General features: G+C 42.1%; 1 protein-coding gene across 7 annotated transcripts in view; it reads left to right on the top strand.

Moving 5' to 3' along the window:
• Positions 1–15,991, top strand: part of MAD1L1 (mitotic arrest deficient 1 like 1) — a 346,624-nt gene that overhangs the window by 89,268 nt on the left and 241,365 nt on the right. For 6 of the 7 annotated variants that reach the window (XM_014870221.2, XM_088174320.1, XM_088174318.1 and 3 more), the window contains one exon: positions 11,956–12,100. In XM_014870221.2, the coding sequence (XP_014725707.2) occupies positions 11,956–12,100 (145 nt within the window). Of the gene's footprint in view, positions 1–1,208; positions 1,348–11,955; positions 12,101–15,991 lie in introns of those variants that run through there. The other variant, XM_088174323.1, reaches the window with a different exon arrangement.

Genomic DNA, 15,991 nt, shown 5'->3' on the forward strand with positions numbered 1-15,991 from the left:
TTATTTGCACACAGGCAAATGAAACTTATCTGTCCCCAGTATATTCCCTGTTAACATCTCAGATATTTTGCTTTGTGAATTTCCTGTATCAAAACTAGGCTGTCCTTTGCTGCCACAGAATCCTTCAGTTGCCTTTCTGTGGACATCTGGTGGTATTAATTGTGTGGTGGACCTCAGACAAGAATATTCTGCCCAGTAACATGTCTGGCTACTGGTGTGGCAGCAAGTATTATTAGTAGTCATTGTTGGGTATTGATTTGCATTTTCCAGCTGCCTCTCATCGAAGACCATTAATGAGCCATGTAGTGATTGGTTTCTTTTTTAGCAGCTTCAGTAGAGATTGATGTAAGCAAACTCAACCACCAGGGAGATGTCCCAAAATAGCAGTCCTGGTTCTTGCTCTGTGTCCCACTGGCAGCAGGACTCTCTGGCTGGTCTGTGGTTGGGGCTGGTGGCTCTGTTTAATCTTGGTTGTGCCTGCTCTGCCTCCCTGTGATGGAAGATCAGGTGTCTCCAGGGTGTGAATATTGGTGTAGTCTCTGTCCTGGGCAGGTATAAGGTCACAGATTTATGGTTGTATGAGGATCTTCCTCTCTTGTTGCAGACAAGCTGGGTCACCAGGTCCCACATCCTGCAGTTCTGTGGATCCTGTGGCTGATGGAATGTGGTGTTGTTCTTGCCTCTGGTGAGAGAGGGGAGTTTGTATAGGAGATTTGCTCAGTACCTTGCTGTGCTGTGTAAGCAAAGAATCCTTCTATCAATTCATACAAGAACTCACCCTGCCTTTTTAAAGGTCATTTCTGTCTCAGTCAGCTCTTAAAGTTCAAGAGGAAATAAACTGCTTAGAGTTGGCATTTTTCGAGTCAAGTGTCAACTTTTCAAGCCCCCGAGCCAGTGAATGCGGAGGAAGGAGAGATTAATAAGAGAGCTGCTTGCTTGATACAGTGATTGTGCAGAAACGTTCCCTTTTTTCTTTCCTCTTTTTGGGGCTTTGGAACGAACATCATTGAAATATCTTACTTTCTCCTTTTCACTTTGCAATGCAAAAGTACCCAGAGCTCTTTAGAAGTGTTTCTTTTCTCATTAGTCTGGTGACAGCGAGTGGAGAGTTTGTCAGCTCCACTGAAGTAGGACACAAGGAACATTTTATGACATTGCCAATACCTAAAAGCTCCTTTAACCAGAGATTCTTATTATCCAGTGGGAACAAAACTCTCTCTCAGAAAGCAGCTGAAGGCTGAGGTCTCCAAGCAGGTGCCTGCCCTTAACTGCATTGATGCCTTTTCCCATGCAGGGGATGGTGGATCGATAAGGAAATAACCAGGAGGAATGGGCTGCATTAATCAGGTACAATGGAGGCAGCAGGGGAGATGATGAGAGAAGACAGGTGGCAATCGAAGGATGTGCTGAGCCCATCAATTGCCTGCTAAAGTGCCTCTGTTGAGCGTGGGGGACTGGGCTGGGGGGGACCAGCTCTAATTGTGCTGATGGGCAGCTCCAGAGACAGCGAGCTGCATCTCCTTGTTACTGCCTTGGGCTTTTAGTTTTGGTCTTGGCATCTTTGTCTTGTCAGTTTGTTTTGCTGGCCCACCTAAACTCCCATTGAAGGTTTTCTTCTTTCCTTCCTAAAAGAGCTTGCAGAAATAAACACATTAGTGGCATTGTCTTGTCGTGCTTTGCTTTAAATCGTCATGGTAAGAGCAATTTTAAAAAGTGACAGATAAATCAGCCTTCCCAAGTGTCTCTTCCTATCCCTGGAAGTGTTCAAGCCAGGCTGGATGGGGTTCTGACAGCCTGGTCTAGTGGAAAGTGTCCCTGCTGTTGGCAGGAAGGTTGGAATGACATGATCTTTAAGGTCCTTCCAACCCAAACCATCCCATGATTCTGTGGTATTCCAGACCAAATGATATTATGCTCTGCTGGGGTTAAACCAAGACAATGATGAATTGAGGTGTTGAGGACAGGAACTTCTCCCTACACCTGCTGAAGTCATGCTGGACTATCATCCTACCCCTCCAACATGGAGCTGGTTGCTGCAGGATTTGTGGTGCCAACTGTCTGATATCAAATTACATTGAACAGAGCATTTCTTTTATGAGTGATGTAGAGACAAAATTACTTGGTTGCCATGTCTTTAAAGTCATTTCCTTGTCACAGCTTCACCACAAAATAAGGGATCTGATTTGTCTGCGAATGTAGTGATTTTGAAACCTGAAACTGCTGTATAAAGACTATTTACATGTCCACCTAACTAGTTTCTCTAGAAGTATTCATGACAAAAAGATTGCATTGCAAGTAGTATTGTTTTATTAAACACTTAAAAATATCGATGCAGAAGAATTGTTGTAATAGGGCTATAAAGGCAGTTGTTCTGGTAGTTCTCCTTCCATGGTGACAGCTTTATTCCCCTTGCCTTGTATTGGTTTATGGGTTCTTTGACCTAATTTGAGGGATTAAAATTAGAGGAAGGTAGGTCTCTGTGCCCTGCATATAAATCCTAATAATGTCAACAGTCCAGTGGAAGATTGAATAGTGCTCTGGATTTCTAGGTGAAACAAGCATCCACAGGATGTTTTAGGAATGGGGTTAGCAGGACTTCATTGTAAGTCTGAGCATATCCTTTGCATGGGGAAAAATTTACAGCTTGGAAACAGGGTCTGAGGAAACCTTTTGGCTCTGCTCAGCTGCCCAGACACAGCAGCTCTACATATTGCCTGGGTTTGCAAAGAGAGGCACAGCCCCTGCAGGAGGAATGGCACATATTCCTGGTGTCACAGTCGAGCTTGGGAAGATCCCAGTTTCTTTAGTCTCGTTATGTGACACCAGATGGCTGGAGACCAGCTCTCCTCTGCTTTGTGGGTCTGCCTGTGCTTATGTACATACCCAAAATGGATGTGTAGGAGAATGTAAAATAATGTAATTAGGATGAAGCTTGCCCCACAGTGGATGTTTTTGGGGCAGTTTCAGCTAACTCCACTGTTTTGCCTCGTTCTTAGATACATGATTTTTCTTTTATGTTTTGGGTTGTGTTTGGTTTTTTTTTTTAATATTTTAAGTACTGTTTTCCCCATGAGGAAAATAGGTACTTGAAAGGCAAGATCAGGGTTGCAAGGTGAAGGTCTCAGGGAGTAGGAAATTCCAAATTCAAGTTATTTGACACCTCCTTAGTCTAGTTTCCTATAGCGTGCAGCATTCTTGCTTCACTTGGCAGAGATGGTGCATTATGTTGACTAAATGAGCAGCTATTAATGCTTTTCTACAGAGAAATTTAATAATTTATTAGTTAGTTCTTATGCTAGTTCTGTTATACCAGATGTAAACCAAGGAGAAAGTGTAGCCTTATTTTTGGAGATGCCAATATAGAATATTTAGAACATGTTCTTTCAAAACACTTACCCAAGGCTTCATAAGGCCTGAGTAGCTGCTGCTGATTTCAGCAGCAGTGTCAGTGCCCAGCACTGGAGCTCAGCACCAAGGACTGCTTTGAAAAGGTCATGGTACCACCAGGAGCTCTGGCAGAGGCAAGAATTGGAACCAGATTTTTTGGGAGACTTTCAGTTGCCTTAATGTGAGACCACTCTCTTCAGGCAATTTCTGTGCTTCATTAGTCTTCCAAATTCTGCAGCAAATGAGGCAGAGATCCTGCAGAAAACAGATGCAGTTAGCAGTGAATCCTGATTTGTTGTTAGAGCATGGTAGAAAAGATCCTACACTACCATGACACGTTGTCTGTGCCCAAAGACATGGTGGCACTTGGAAAATCCATGGTCAGGTTATTTGGTCATGGAAGTTTTAAGATCTTTGCTGACTTAAAATGCATCCATATTGAGGATTTAAGGATTGCAGGTCTGTTATAATGCTGTGCTTAATATGGCTTGGATCCTGGTAGACTGCTTTGACATGAGCTGAGTCAAAGCAGGTGGGAGGCAGATATGAGATGGAGTTAAATTGGTGCTTGTGAGAAGGAAAAGCCAAGAGCAGCAGTCTGGCAGAGTGCTTGTCACAGATAGCTGAGTGACTTTGCAGTCATTCCTTTGCTTTTATTTGTGCCAGTGTCCCATGGGTAAATGCTGGGGGGTAGCACTTAATTGTTTGGGTTTATTTGTTGTCAACAAGTAACACTACGAATTCTCTTCTGAGTCCCTAGTGAAAACTGAGACAAGTTTTCATCACATAACCCCGAGGGGTTTTCACTGACAAAAGTCTGATGCTGAAATGCTGAGCCATAGCTTTGGATTTTAGTCAGAGTTATGGTGAGGGTCCATCACTGAATTGTTCTGCAAAAAATACTTTAGACAATTGTGTTTCTGTAAATTTGTTCAGGTAGTCTTAGGTTCAGATATTAAAAATATAAAGTGACTGAGCAGTAATATACAATCCTCATTTCAATCCTCATTTCACTGTCGAGTACTGTAATGCACATTGGAAATGAGGTCTTGTTGGAAAAGGTAATTTGAAACAGATCCGCAGAACTTTCACAAAGCTGTAATGAGTCACCAGTCTGTGAGGACTCACTATATTGCAGTGGAGGGTTTAATGTTTTGTTTTTCTCATCTAAACACTTTGACCCTTCTTATTTTATTAAGATAAGCCATTATCTAACTGTCAAGAGCCTAGAATTTCAGCAGATTTGTTTGCTGACAAGTTGGTTCAGCACGACCATTCTCCTACTCATTTCTTTCACCACTTCAAGCAAATTTCCCTTTTTTTCACTCCTCTTTATCAGTTCTTTATTCTTTAGAGCTTCTCAGCTCTCATGCTATTCCCAGATGACTTTCCCACTCTTTTGATAAGTGTTGGTTGGAATGTATAATAGAAATTGGAAATATTCTTAGTCACTCGTGTTGTTCATGTTACCAGTTGCCTGTGTGGTGTGGCTGTGCTGGAGAGTTGTCCCAGTGACTTGACAGCTTACTGGGAGAGAGAAGAGTTATTATGTGCACTTTATAAAGCAAATAGTACTGGACTGGGTTGAGAAAACTGTGCAATGCCTTCACTTGTGACTGTGCTACAAACTGAAATCCTTGGGATGTGTATTTGGGGCTGAGGGGTGGGGAAGGACAGAGGTAGAGACTTTATCCCTATAGTGAGGGAGCAGCAGAAAATACTAGTACAAAAAAAAAGTGAAAAGTTTTGACTTCCTTCATCGTATTTAGGCACAGCCATGAGTTCCCTCAGCTCACAAGTGTGATTATAGATTGGTAACTGGTGGGGCCAACTGCATTATTCATTCTGGTTAAGACTGAAATGAAATCATCGAGGGCAATTTTCTGTGTCATACTTCAAGGTCAGATGAGAGTATTTATTATTCCTTCTCTGTTTATCTGTGAATGCAAATTGAATTTAGTGATTCAAATTGATGAAATGTTAGAAATACAAAACTCATCAGAGCCGACACGAAGAGAAATTACTGGGTAGAGCTGGCCAGTGACTTCACCAGCCCATGTACAGGCCTCTGTTTTGATTAGTAATTATTTCAGTCTTTGGGTTTTCTCATTCAGAGTTTTGTTTCAGTTGTTGTCATTTTTGTTTGCAAAGAAAAAAGTGTAATAACACTTTGAAGCATTTAGAATTTGAATTAGATGATGTAAATTAAGCCAGCTGCAGAGAGGGTGCTTGGATCCTGGCTGGAGGAAAAGTTTCCTTTCAAGATTCTTCCTTGGGGTTGTTCTTTGAGGGCTTGTTTGTTTTCCTCTGTCCTATGACAGTTCTTCTTCAGCATGTATATATATGACTATATATAGTCATATACATATATATATATATATATATATACACACATATATATGTATATGACTATACTTTCTTCAGTATTTTACTTCCTTGTGCTGGGTGCTCAAATGTGGGTGAGGGGTGATAGGGAAGGGAGCAGACATTTGGCATCTTCTGGTGCTGAAGTTCCACATGTTCCTTCACTGACAGCATCATCCACACTAGCCAGGGTTGTTGGGAGAGCCAAAATCAGGAGCTGCAAAGGGGCCAAATGAGCACAACTCCTGATGAAATGATGGGAGTGGAGGTGCTCCCATCCCAGCTCCCTGTAATGCATTTTGAACAGCTCAGTGAACATCTTGGCTTGGTGTGGTGGGTCAGTCTGTGGGCATTCTGTTCTCTGCAGTGTAGGAAAGACACCTTAAACTTGTTCTTAGCTCAGAATGGGAGTGGAAAATCCTTTTCAGTGAATGCCCTTTTAAAAATAGTTCATCCTCCATAATTGCCAAATGCCACATGCAATGATGATGCAGGCAGAGATGACACATGCTCTACGGGCTATATGCTGTGTTAATCATCATGGAGGACTCTTGGTTTTAACTCCTGCTTTTTAATTACTTGCATTTTATTTAGAACATTTAGTATTTCTTCTCTCCAAGCACTGCAAAGGGAATGCATTTGCTCAGGGTGTAACTGATGTCTGACTTGTTGATTCAGAGCAAGAGTCATGAGCATCTGGCCATACCAAAGGCCCTTAAAGAGTTGTCTGTATAAGCTAATACTAATCACTTTGTTTATTCAGCTGTCAGAATAATTTCTCCTGCAGCCACTTGCAGTGAAGGCAGCAGCATTTTCAAGTGCAGTAAGTGCACAGCCAGCAGTGTGGGCTCAGTGCTTTTTAAATACCAGTAGAGGTTTTATTTGCCAAATGCCTTTAGTAGAAGCTTTGGCCTTATGAACATTTCAGGTTTAGAAGCTTAGAAAAAGGACATTTATGCCTGTAGTTATCTCCCCCTTGAAATATTGTTCGTTCCAGAATTCAGTGATGGATGTCGAAACTACTGATGTTTCCCCATAAAACCAAAACAAACCACAGACATTCCTCATTTGTTAAGTCACTGCTTTCATTCTTAGCAGGATGGTAATGTGGAAGGCATGTTTAGGACTGTGACAGTGACTCTCACCTCGAGTGGCTGATTCAGTTGGAGCCACCCTGGCCTTTGCATTTTGGCAAGGTCCTGGGCTGGGCTCCTGTGGGTCACTGGTGTCAGCACAGCCCTGTGTGATGCAGCGTGCTGACCCGGTGATGGAAGGAAGCTCAGGGTGCCTGATGTGAATTTATTTTAGTGAATCTTAACTCCTGCCAGGCAATTATGGCCATTGTACTGGGGCTGGGGCAGAAAATGTGTGTTATTTCTTTTCTCTAACTGTTCCCTTTGGTGGAACTGCGTTTCTGAGCCTGATAGTTACACTGCTGGTTAGGGAGTAAAATTAAATACTGTCTCACAGATACAACATTGTCAGTGTACCAATAAAACTCAAAATGTCTGTCTGCTTCTTACCCATTTCATCTGGCTGCAGTAGCAAAATAATTCTCTTTATGTTGTCCCTGATTATAAATTCAATATGATTTGAATCTTCCTTGTATGTCTAGCAGCAAGGTGATGTATGATCTGTTTAGTTTTGAATGGTTTGTGATTTATGGAAGCCTAATGCTGGTCAGTTATACAAAAGATCTTCTAGAAAATACCAGGTGTGAACCAAGAGAAAGTTTGCAGATGTTTGCTGAAGACTTGGGAGAAATAAATAGCAAGAAGAAAACATATTTTCCCACCAACTCTCTGTAGAGGGTTTCATGTAGTATTTTGTGTAGCAGTATTTCATATGACTCTCTGTGAGGCACACTTAAAGCTTTAAATAAAATATAGCCCCTGTGATAACTTCTGCTAAAGATGTTCATATTCTGTATCATTTCTCTTTCTGAATACAGTGAGCAAATAGATAACACAGACCTGCTGGCCCCACAGTCCCAGCAGCAGGGCAGGATTTGAGGGCAGGGGAGGATGCTGCTGCTTCCCTGTAGCCACAGTTCTGTCTGTGAAGCAGAAGGGAAGCAGGAAGATGCCAATGTTATTGTAGTAATAGTTAGCACCCAGACCTCTGCATTTTGAGCTGAAATACTTGTAGCACTAAAGTTTTCTCCTCCTTCCTGATGGTGGTTTTTCTAGTTTACCTGCCTTAAATGTTAAACTAGTTTAGGCAGCTCCATCTGTAGCTGTGTTCTCAGAGCTCCAGTCAATCTTTTCAGCAGAATTTTGTAATGGATCAATTTTTTCCCTTTTTAACATACGATGGATATTTTTCTGTTTTGCCAAGCCTCAACTTTTCTTTCCTATGTCCTGTTCCTATTTAAGTCAGACTGTTTTCATCTTTTCCCTTCTGTTTTTCCTTTCTAATTCCTGTCCTGGATGGTGCTGAGGCAGGTTAGGCAGAGGCTGAAGGGGGAAGTTGGCTGTGTCAGAAATTGGAAGTTGGAAGAATCCTTGAGGGAGAGCATAGGCAGGGATGTCCTGCTTCTATCCACTGGAAAATAAAAGACTGGAGTTACCCTGGTTTTGCTTATGCCTTTGTGTTTGCTCAGAAAACCTGTGGGAGGAAGTGGAATGAGAAATAATATTTTTGTTCAGCCCTCTGTTTATCAGTTTCCAGTGTGGTTTATGTGTGGGTTCATTGAGATGCCTGCGAGTTGTCAAGTTTCAGGAGCGGGTGTTCCTTCATCCAAATGTCTTGCTACAAAACAATTTCCCTTGCTCCTTTTTGCCTCATTAGCTTCTGCATTAACCCTTTTTTTTGGGGGGTGCTGTGACACGAGGATGTTGATCTCTGCAGCGCGTTCCTGTTCCCAGCGCCGTGTGTGCAGTGTCCCCGTGTTTTCCCTCTGTGCTCCCTCGCTGCTCTTCCCATCACACTCTGCTTTTCTCTTTGATGTGTTTTCCCTCCTGACAGCTGGCCCTGGTAGGTACACGTGTCTCATCTCCTCCTGAGCTACAGCATGACCCAGACACTCTTGCTCTTCTGATTGTCGCTGTGGACCCCTTGTTTTCCTCCCAGGTTCATACACAGACTGGTTCTGGCGTCCTATTTGCTTTCCCTGTTTTTTATTTTTTTTTTTATTTTTAGTAACTCTGAGGTGGTAACTTGGCTACTGAAAGGATGGAATGATTAAAATAATGTTTTATGGATCACTGGGGGGGTGGGGGGAAGCTGTCGGCTGCTTTTGTCATTTTTGAAGGAGATTATTAAAATGTATCTTACAGCTTCAGTATTCACTGTGTGCCCTCATTGTTCTCAGTCTTTCAAAGAATATTCTGGAAAATGAAGATTTATCATTAAGATTGCATTAAAGTGGATTACAGAAGGGAAGAGCAAAATATGAAGTCTCAAACAGCTCAGAACAGAAAGATGTTGGCATCTCATTCACTGGGATGTGGAACAAGGAACATTAATAGGCTGATAAACAGAAATGACTTTTTCTCTTTTAGGCTTAAAAGGTTTACTTTGAACTTGCAAAGATTTTTTAAAATGCCACTTCCCCAAGCTTATGTTGAATGGAGAACTCTGTGCCTCTTTTATTTTATTTTATTTTTTAATGCTCATATTGAGTGAGCAGTTACTTCTGAGAAGCCATAGGTGTCATAAGGGTGGAAGAAGAGTGCACAAGTCTGGCTTTAAAGGCTTATGCTTCTGAGCACCTACTTGCAAATCCTGTTTTGTGTCAATAAGAAATAGCACTTTCCTTTTGGATTTTTCATTATAGAAGCAGCTCATGTTGTATTTGGTGCAGTTTCTGGAAGAATTATCAATCTGTCCAAAGAGAGGAAGAAAGCATCTCAATAATGTACTTTGGCATGGTGTGGAGAGTTGTGAGGAAGTTGAATTTCACACCTCCCATAGCAAGGAAACCTATGGTAACAGTCGGTTCAGAGAGTCTGAGGATTGTCCTTGCTTTCAGAGACATCTCTGGCATTTGAATTTTAGGTACATTAACATCACATTTGTGCTGAGGCTGAAATATAAACAGATGAAGGTGTTATTTCCTCAGCAGTGGCTGAGGAAATTGCCTATTTGTCTCTCTTTGCTCAACTTCTCTTGTGTTTTAAAGCAGTTGTTTTCCAACCTAGCTTGAGAGTTTTGTGTGTGGCTGAATGTCTTTGCTCTCCATGAGATGTGAATCTCAAATATTTTTCATTATTTTGGGAAGGAAACCTTGCACATATCTCAATTTTCTTGGTGAATGTCAAATCAATCATCATTTGTTGGTCCACTTAACATTTATAGAAATAAGTCACAATGTTGGGAGATTAAGGAAAAAGATTGCTCCATTGCCTTATCAAAATGTTTTGCAATAATCATATGTGAAATTTTTGCTGTTTCAGGTTAATTAATCTTATGTTTGCATTTTTTTCTTTTGTTCTGACTCTAATCAGGACAAAGGTTCTTTGATAATGAAAAAAGCTATTTGCAGTAAGGTTTCTGTAGTGTGATTTTAATTGTTATAACACATATACCACAGTTAATGAGGGTTTTGTATTTATATTTACCCTATGCATGAAAAGGAATATTGTTGAACAAACTGTAATAAATCTTAAGGCAGAAGTTGAGGTCACCAGGAATTACCCATCCTTTCTGCCCTGTTTTGGGGACTGACCTGCTGCTTTGATAGGCTGGCCCACAGGCATGTTCCATCACAGAGCTGTTACCCTTGGCACAGGTGCCCTTCTTTACTGATTAATTAAAACAGGTCCAAGGAAGTAATGGTGCCCTGGTGATGCAGTTTCAAATGCAGATGTGAAGCCCTCTTGATGAACCTTCCCACCTGAATACAGCAATGAAGAGACTATTTCACTGTTCCCAATTATTAAATTGTTCTGTGAATGGTTCCAAATCGAACTGGAGCTTTAAACTGCTTTCTAATTCATCCAGTGCTTTAAAACAAATACTCTTTTCAAAGAGAAGGATTCTGAGGTAGGGAGACAGCTGCTTTGGAATTCTTGTGAATTCCTACATACATTTCCCAAGAAATATAATTTGGTGACCTGGCTGCACAGGTTGTACTTGATTTATGCTAAAAGTGTTCTTTAGGTATTCCCTTTTGGATCTATCTAAACACTACCTTAACAATAGTGCTATTTTATTTAAAAGCATTTTTATTTATTTTCTTTCAAATATAATGATGAATAACACCCCTTGGAAGCCCTCATAAATTTTCCAGTGTTGTTTCAAGCATTAGAGAAACAAAGTTCTTCTGTTCCTGACTAAGCTGCAGATGTTGAGTTTGATCTTTCTCACTTGCTTGAGGGTTTTTGACTTGTGTGCAATACTTTTATTTCATGTCCTGCTCACTCATTATACACTTAGTGAAGTCTTGGATAAACTCATCATATTTAAATCACGAACTGACTCTTAATCACAGGAGCGATTCCACTTTTATTTTGTTATTGATCAAGTGCTTTGCCAGCACTTGATGTGTGATGAGCTGTTTGATGTGAGCCTTGGAGCAGCTGTCCCTCGGTGTCCCAGCAGAGTGTGGGGCTGAAGGGCACACCTGGACAGCTTCCAGGGCACACAGATAATTGTGCATCACCACAGTGGGCTGCACGGAGAGCTGAGAGGAAGAGAGGGCCCAGGCTGTTCTGGTTTAATTGACAGTCATGTCCACATCTCAAAAGAAGTGCTAATCACCTGCCCTCAGAAGATATTTCTCTTCCAGCATAGGTTGCTGGCAAGAGCAATGTGCAGGTAGTGCCTGTAATTACTTGCTGAGTACTATCTGTCAGTCAAAGCAGGCAATATTAAACCTACTTTTTCTTCTACTTTGTTAGAAAAAAAAATAAAAGATCCAGTAGAACCCAAGCTCGTGCAATGTTTGTTGAAAACAAGGCACATTCTCAAAGGCAAACGGATTGATTTTGAAACAGATGTGCAGTTATTTAAATGCTTCGTACATGTGAGGTTCCAGTAATTGTCTTGTGCTGCACAAGAAGCTGTCCCTGGGCTGGTTCTTCTCTCATATCTTTTTCTGACAGGAGCTGATACTGAGGCTGCAGCTGCCCAGTTTGCAGTGGAGCAGCTGTCCAGGAGAGTGACACAGCGCTGCTCATGCTTCTCCTCTGAGGCGTTCCTGGTCTCTGTGATGATGGAGGCAGCACTCAGCAGCTCACAGGTCTGTCTTTTCTTTCTTAGTGCCCGGATGCTGGAGAAGGCCCGGCAGCAGCTGCAGGAGGAAATCCTGTGTGTTCAGAGCCAGCTCTTGGACGAGAAGAAGAAACGAGAGCACCAGGAAGCGCTGGTCAGGCGGCTGCAGAAACGTGTGGTGCTCCTCACCAAGGTGAGCTCTTTGGAAAAGCCCACGTCCTTATTTCTTTCTGCCACGTGCAGTCCTTCCTATTCCTTCTTTGTTCACTTCTATAACTGGTGCTACAAAGCTGTTCTGGAGTCTTTGCATAATGGGAGACATGAAACCTGCCTTTAGGGCTTCACTGGAATGGAAGTACCAGCACTTCCTAAAACCGTGCTCGTGTTCCCCCAGCTGGGCTCATGCTGTGCTGAGGAAATGTGACTTTGTCTGAGCCTTGGCATCGCTGTGAGGGCAGAGAATTGAATCATGTTGTTGCTGGAGTGTTTTGAGCCACTGAAGGGAATTTATAATGGCTTTGGCTGCATTGCCTCCTTTCCTAAAGAGAACGAAGTGGCAGCACCTTGTCAACTGTTCCTGTGGAAAAACAATTTACAGAGAGTAAGAGATTTGCCTTCCTCTTATGCTGGAAGTCTGTTCAAATGTAATGGCAAGCACTAGACCAGTAAATTGAAAACAGGTTTAAAGATTCTTTCTATAGAATATATCAAAGGAGTCTGCATCATCCTATATCAGGTGAGCTCTCGTGATGAAATTCTATACAATAATTCTGAAGTCTGCAGAGCATTGAAAATTTTATATTAAATTCTGAGAGCTCTCTTTCCACAAAGGGAATAATAATTTGCTATAGCCAGAATGAGAGTTACTTCACTTTCCAAGAATACTCCTTGCAAAACTTCCCTCATCTGAGCAATCTCCCTGGTGTTATGAAGCTGCTCACGTAAATGAGCTTATGTGTGTGCAGAAGGTCAGACTCCAGCAGTCAGAGCTCATGAGAGGGAACCAGGCACATCACCACGTGGGGAGGCAGGAGGGGAAAGAGCTGCTGTGGTGCCTGAGCTTTAGGCTTTGATTTTCAGTGTCAACGAAAGCGTTTTGATCGATTTTAATTGCGCTGCGCCCGATTTTGTGTAATTCCCATGTCACTGTTGAGCCAAAGAAGCTGTGATGTATGGTGCAGTAAGCAGGGCTCTTGAAGCATGAAGCAGCCACTTTACAAGAGGATATTCCATCAGAGCTTCTGACTGCAGTTTGATGCCATGGAGAGTCACAGAAGTGCAAAGAGAAAAATGACAGCAGTTCTTTCAGCCTCACACTGAGGCAGGCACTGCAGTCAGGGTGGATGGACCAAACTCTCTCTCCATGGAAACAGAAAAGGCATCTCCTCCTCAGCCTTCTCGTGCCCCCAGCAGCATCCAGCTCTCTGTAGTGTTCTAGTTTGGGACTGCCATGGCTGGATAAGACACAGGTGCATTCTGAGCCCAATAAAAAGCCTGTCTTTATAACCTTTTCAGCTGTCTAGCATTGTGCTGGACTGCTCAGCCCTGGAGGAAGTTTCTCAGAAGGTTTCTAAAATGTTCCCTTTGTTAACTTATTTCCAGTTCTCAGCAGAAACACTTTTTGTCATAGAACACAAAAATATAATTACTTTTCTTTAAGCACAAAACCACAACAGCACTTTGTCATGTGATGGATTGTACCCTGATTTATATGGAAAGACAAACCTTTGCTTTGTGTGCTGTGCTCCCCCTGAAGAGGAGCACAGGAAAAGTTGGAAGTGTTCTTCAAATAAACTTGTGTTTTGACAGGGGAGGTTTTCAGTGTGCCCAGTGATTCCTCAACTGACCTGTTTTGAAGGAATAAAGACTTTGCTGTTCTCTGAAAATTTATATTCTATCCAGAGAATGCTGGGGTCCTTTGTGAAGAAGTACATGCATTATGATACTTGGACAATCTCTCCTCAGCACTGTTTCTCCTGCTGGTTGCTCTTCTCATGCAAAATCAGAAGAAAGACTTTCATTTAATTAAAAAAAGTATGATATTGTGATTTAAAATGAGATTGAGCAAATACATTTCCTGTCAAAAATAATTATTTTACATTGAAAGCATATCACCTAGAATGGTATTTAATCATCTAATTAGTGGCATCAGTACTGTAGTGTGCTTTTATGTAATTTGAGAATGGAAAAGATGAGTTCTCTCTATTCAATCTTTGTCTTGTTAAATAGGACTGTGAAAATCTAATTTGGGGGAGAGAATTATATATATGATTGAAATGCTATTGCTTTTGATAGTATGACTCCTGCATTTGTGTATGTTTGACCCTGTGCTAGGGCAGTGAATCAGTTCCTGTGTGCTGAGCAAACAAGGCCTGAATGGTGTCAGAGGTATTCAACAGTGCAAGTTTAATGCTGTAACAGTTTTCCTTTCTTTGGGCTCAGACTGGAACCTGGAAGTCTCACTCTTAGAATATGTTTTAGAATATGAATAGAAAGCAGTAAGTTGTTTTTGGTTTGGTAGCAGCAGTACCAAATATTTCAGTAGTAAATGTTCTCTCTTCTGGGGGTACTTGCTCTGCCAGTCTGACTCCTCACTTCTACAGCTGCTGATTTTTTTTCCCCCAAGATTGAGGCAATATTTTGTGGCTCTTACAGACTGCCTGTCTCACTTGTCAGTCGTGCTCAGTTGCTACCTGCCAGAGTCTGTGTCTCCCTTGGTTGCTCTCATATTTCCATTTCAGTGCATTTAACCTCTCTGTCCATTGCTTCCTTCCTCACCTCATTTGCTTCTTTTGGGCTTCCTTGATCCTGGGCTTTTCCAGTTGGTTTACTGCTTGGAAGTGACACAGTTGTCAATCTGGGATAGTTCAGTGCACCTCTACAAATCTCTCTTCCCTGGCAGACAGGAGCAGCATTCTCCAATCTCTGAATGTTACTGCAGTGGTCCTGCCCCACTGATTCCACTGCTGAGTGTGGGCTGGTGTAGGAGCAATAATCCTGATTATTCCTGCTCACAAACTGCTCTTTAAACATGTTGGTTGATCATTTTGTCCCATATGTCCTTGTAAATCAGGGCAGGATGGAAGTTTTCTGATTTACATGTTTCAATGAAACATTAGACTAGATTAGGACACCACTGAGGCTCTCAGACATTGATGGCTGGAAAGTTTCTCCTGGAGTGTCACTCCCTTCACTTAAGGTGATGAAACAGAAATTGATGCTTGAAGGGATGGATTCACTCTCTCTCTCAGAGATCTGCCTGGCTGGGTTTGCTGTCTGTCACGCTTTTTGTTTTCCCTTAGCTCAGAGCTTTGGGAAAATCTTTCATCTTTGCTTTAGCACCTGAAGTAGTTGTGATACAGGAGTACTGGGACATACCTGAAATGCTGAGAAAACACCTGATCCACCTCTGCCCTTTTGCCTGTTTGATTTACTGCTGGATTTGCCTTGAATGCCATGTTTACTCACACAGTGTTGTATTTGACTTTTGTGTTGTCCTTAAGCTTTTGAGTGTTTCTCTTATTCTGAGAGCTTTGCACACAACTCCTGGTCTTTGTTTATGAAGTGGGCATGTTAAAAACAGTCAATTCTGCTACTGAACAGCTAAAATTGGAATTTCTTAGGAAATTTTATAGGACATAGAAGCCTCCCAAAATGAAAAACTCTTTCTGAAAATCCTTATCTGAGTGTAAGCAGCTGATTGAGTCATTATTTTGTGGAATGCCAGCTCTGGTTATTTATTTCAGGATGGCAGCTTCCAGAGAGCACAACTGGGCCTTGTGCAGCAGAAGTGCTGCTGGAGAACAACAATAAATTCACCCAAAAGCTCCCAAAGCCCTCTGATGTGGAGGGCCAAAGGCTGGCTATCATCTCCTCCTCTCCTTGGGGGATTTTACCTGGTTGTGATCAGCCCTTCCTGTGTTTCTTCCTTAGCTGCTGCCAGGGTTCAGTTCAGGAACTCCTGAGAGCAGGGATCCCCTCTGTGCCCACGAGGAAATTCTGTAAGGTGTAGAGTGCATGGGATCAGCCCACACCACTGCAGGCTTGGCCAGAGACAAAATCCCAGCTTTTTGCAGCCAGAGTG

Source organism: Sturnus vulgaris, chromosome 16 (genome assembly GCF_052056855.1).
Source record: "Sturnus vulgaris isolate bStuVul1 chromosome 16, bStuVul1.hap1, whole genome shotgun sequence".
Classification (NCBI taxonomy): Eukaryota; Metazoa; Chordata; class Aves; order Passeriformes; family Sturnidae; genus Sturnus; species Sturnus vulgaris.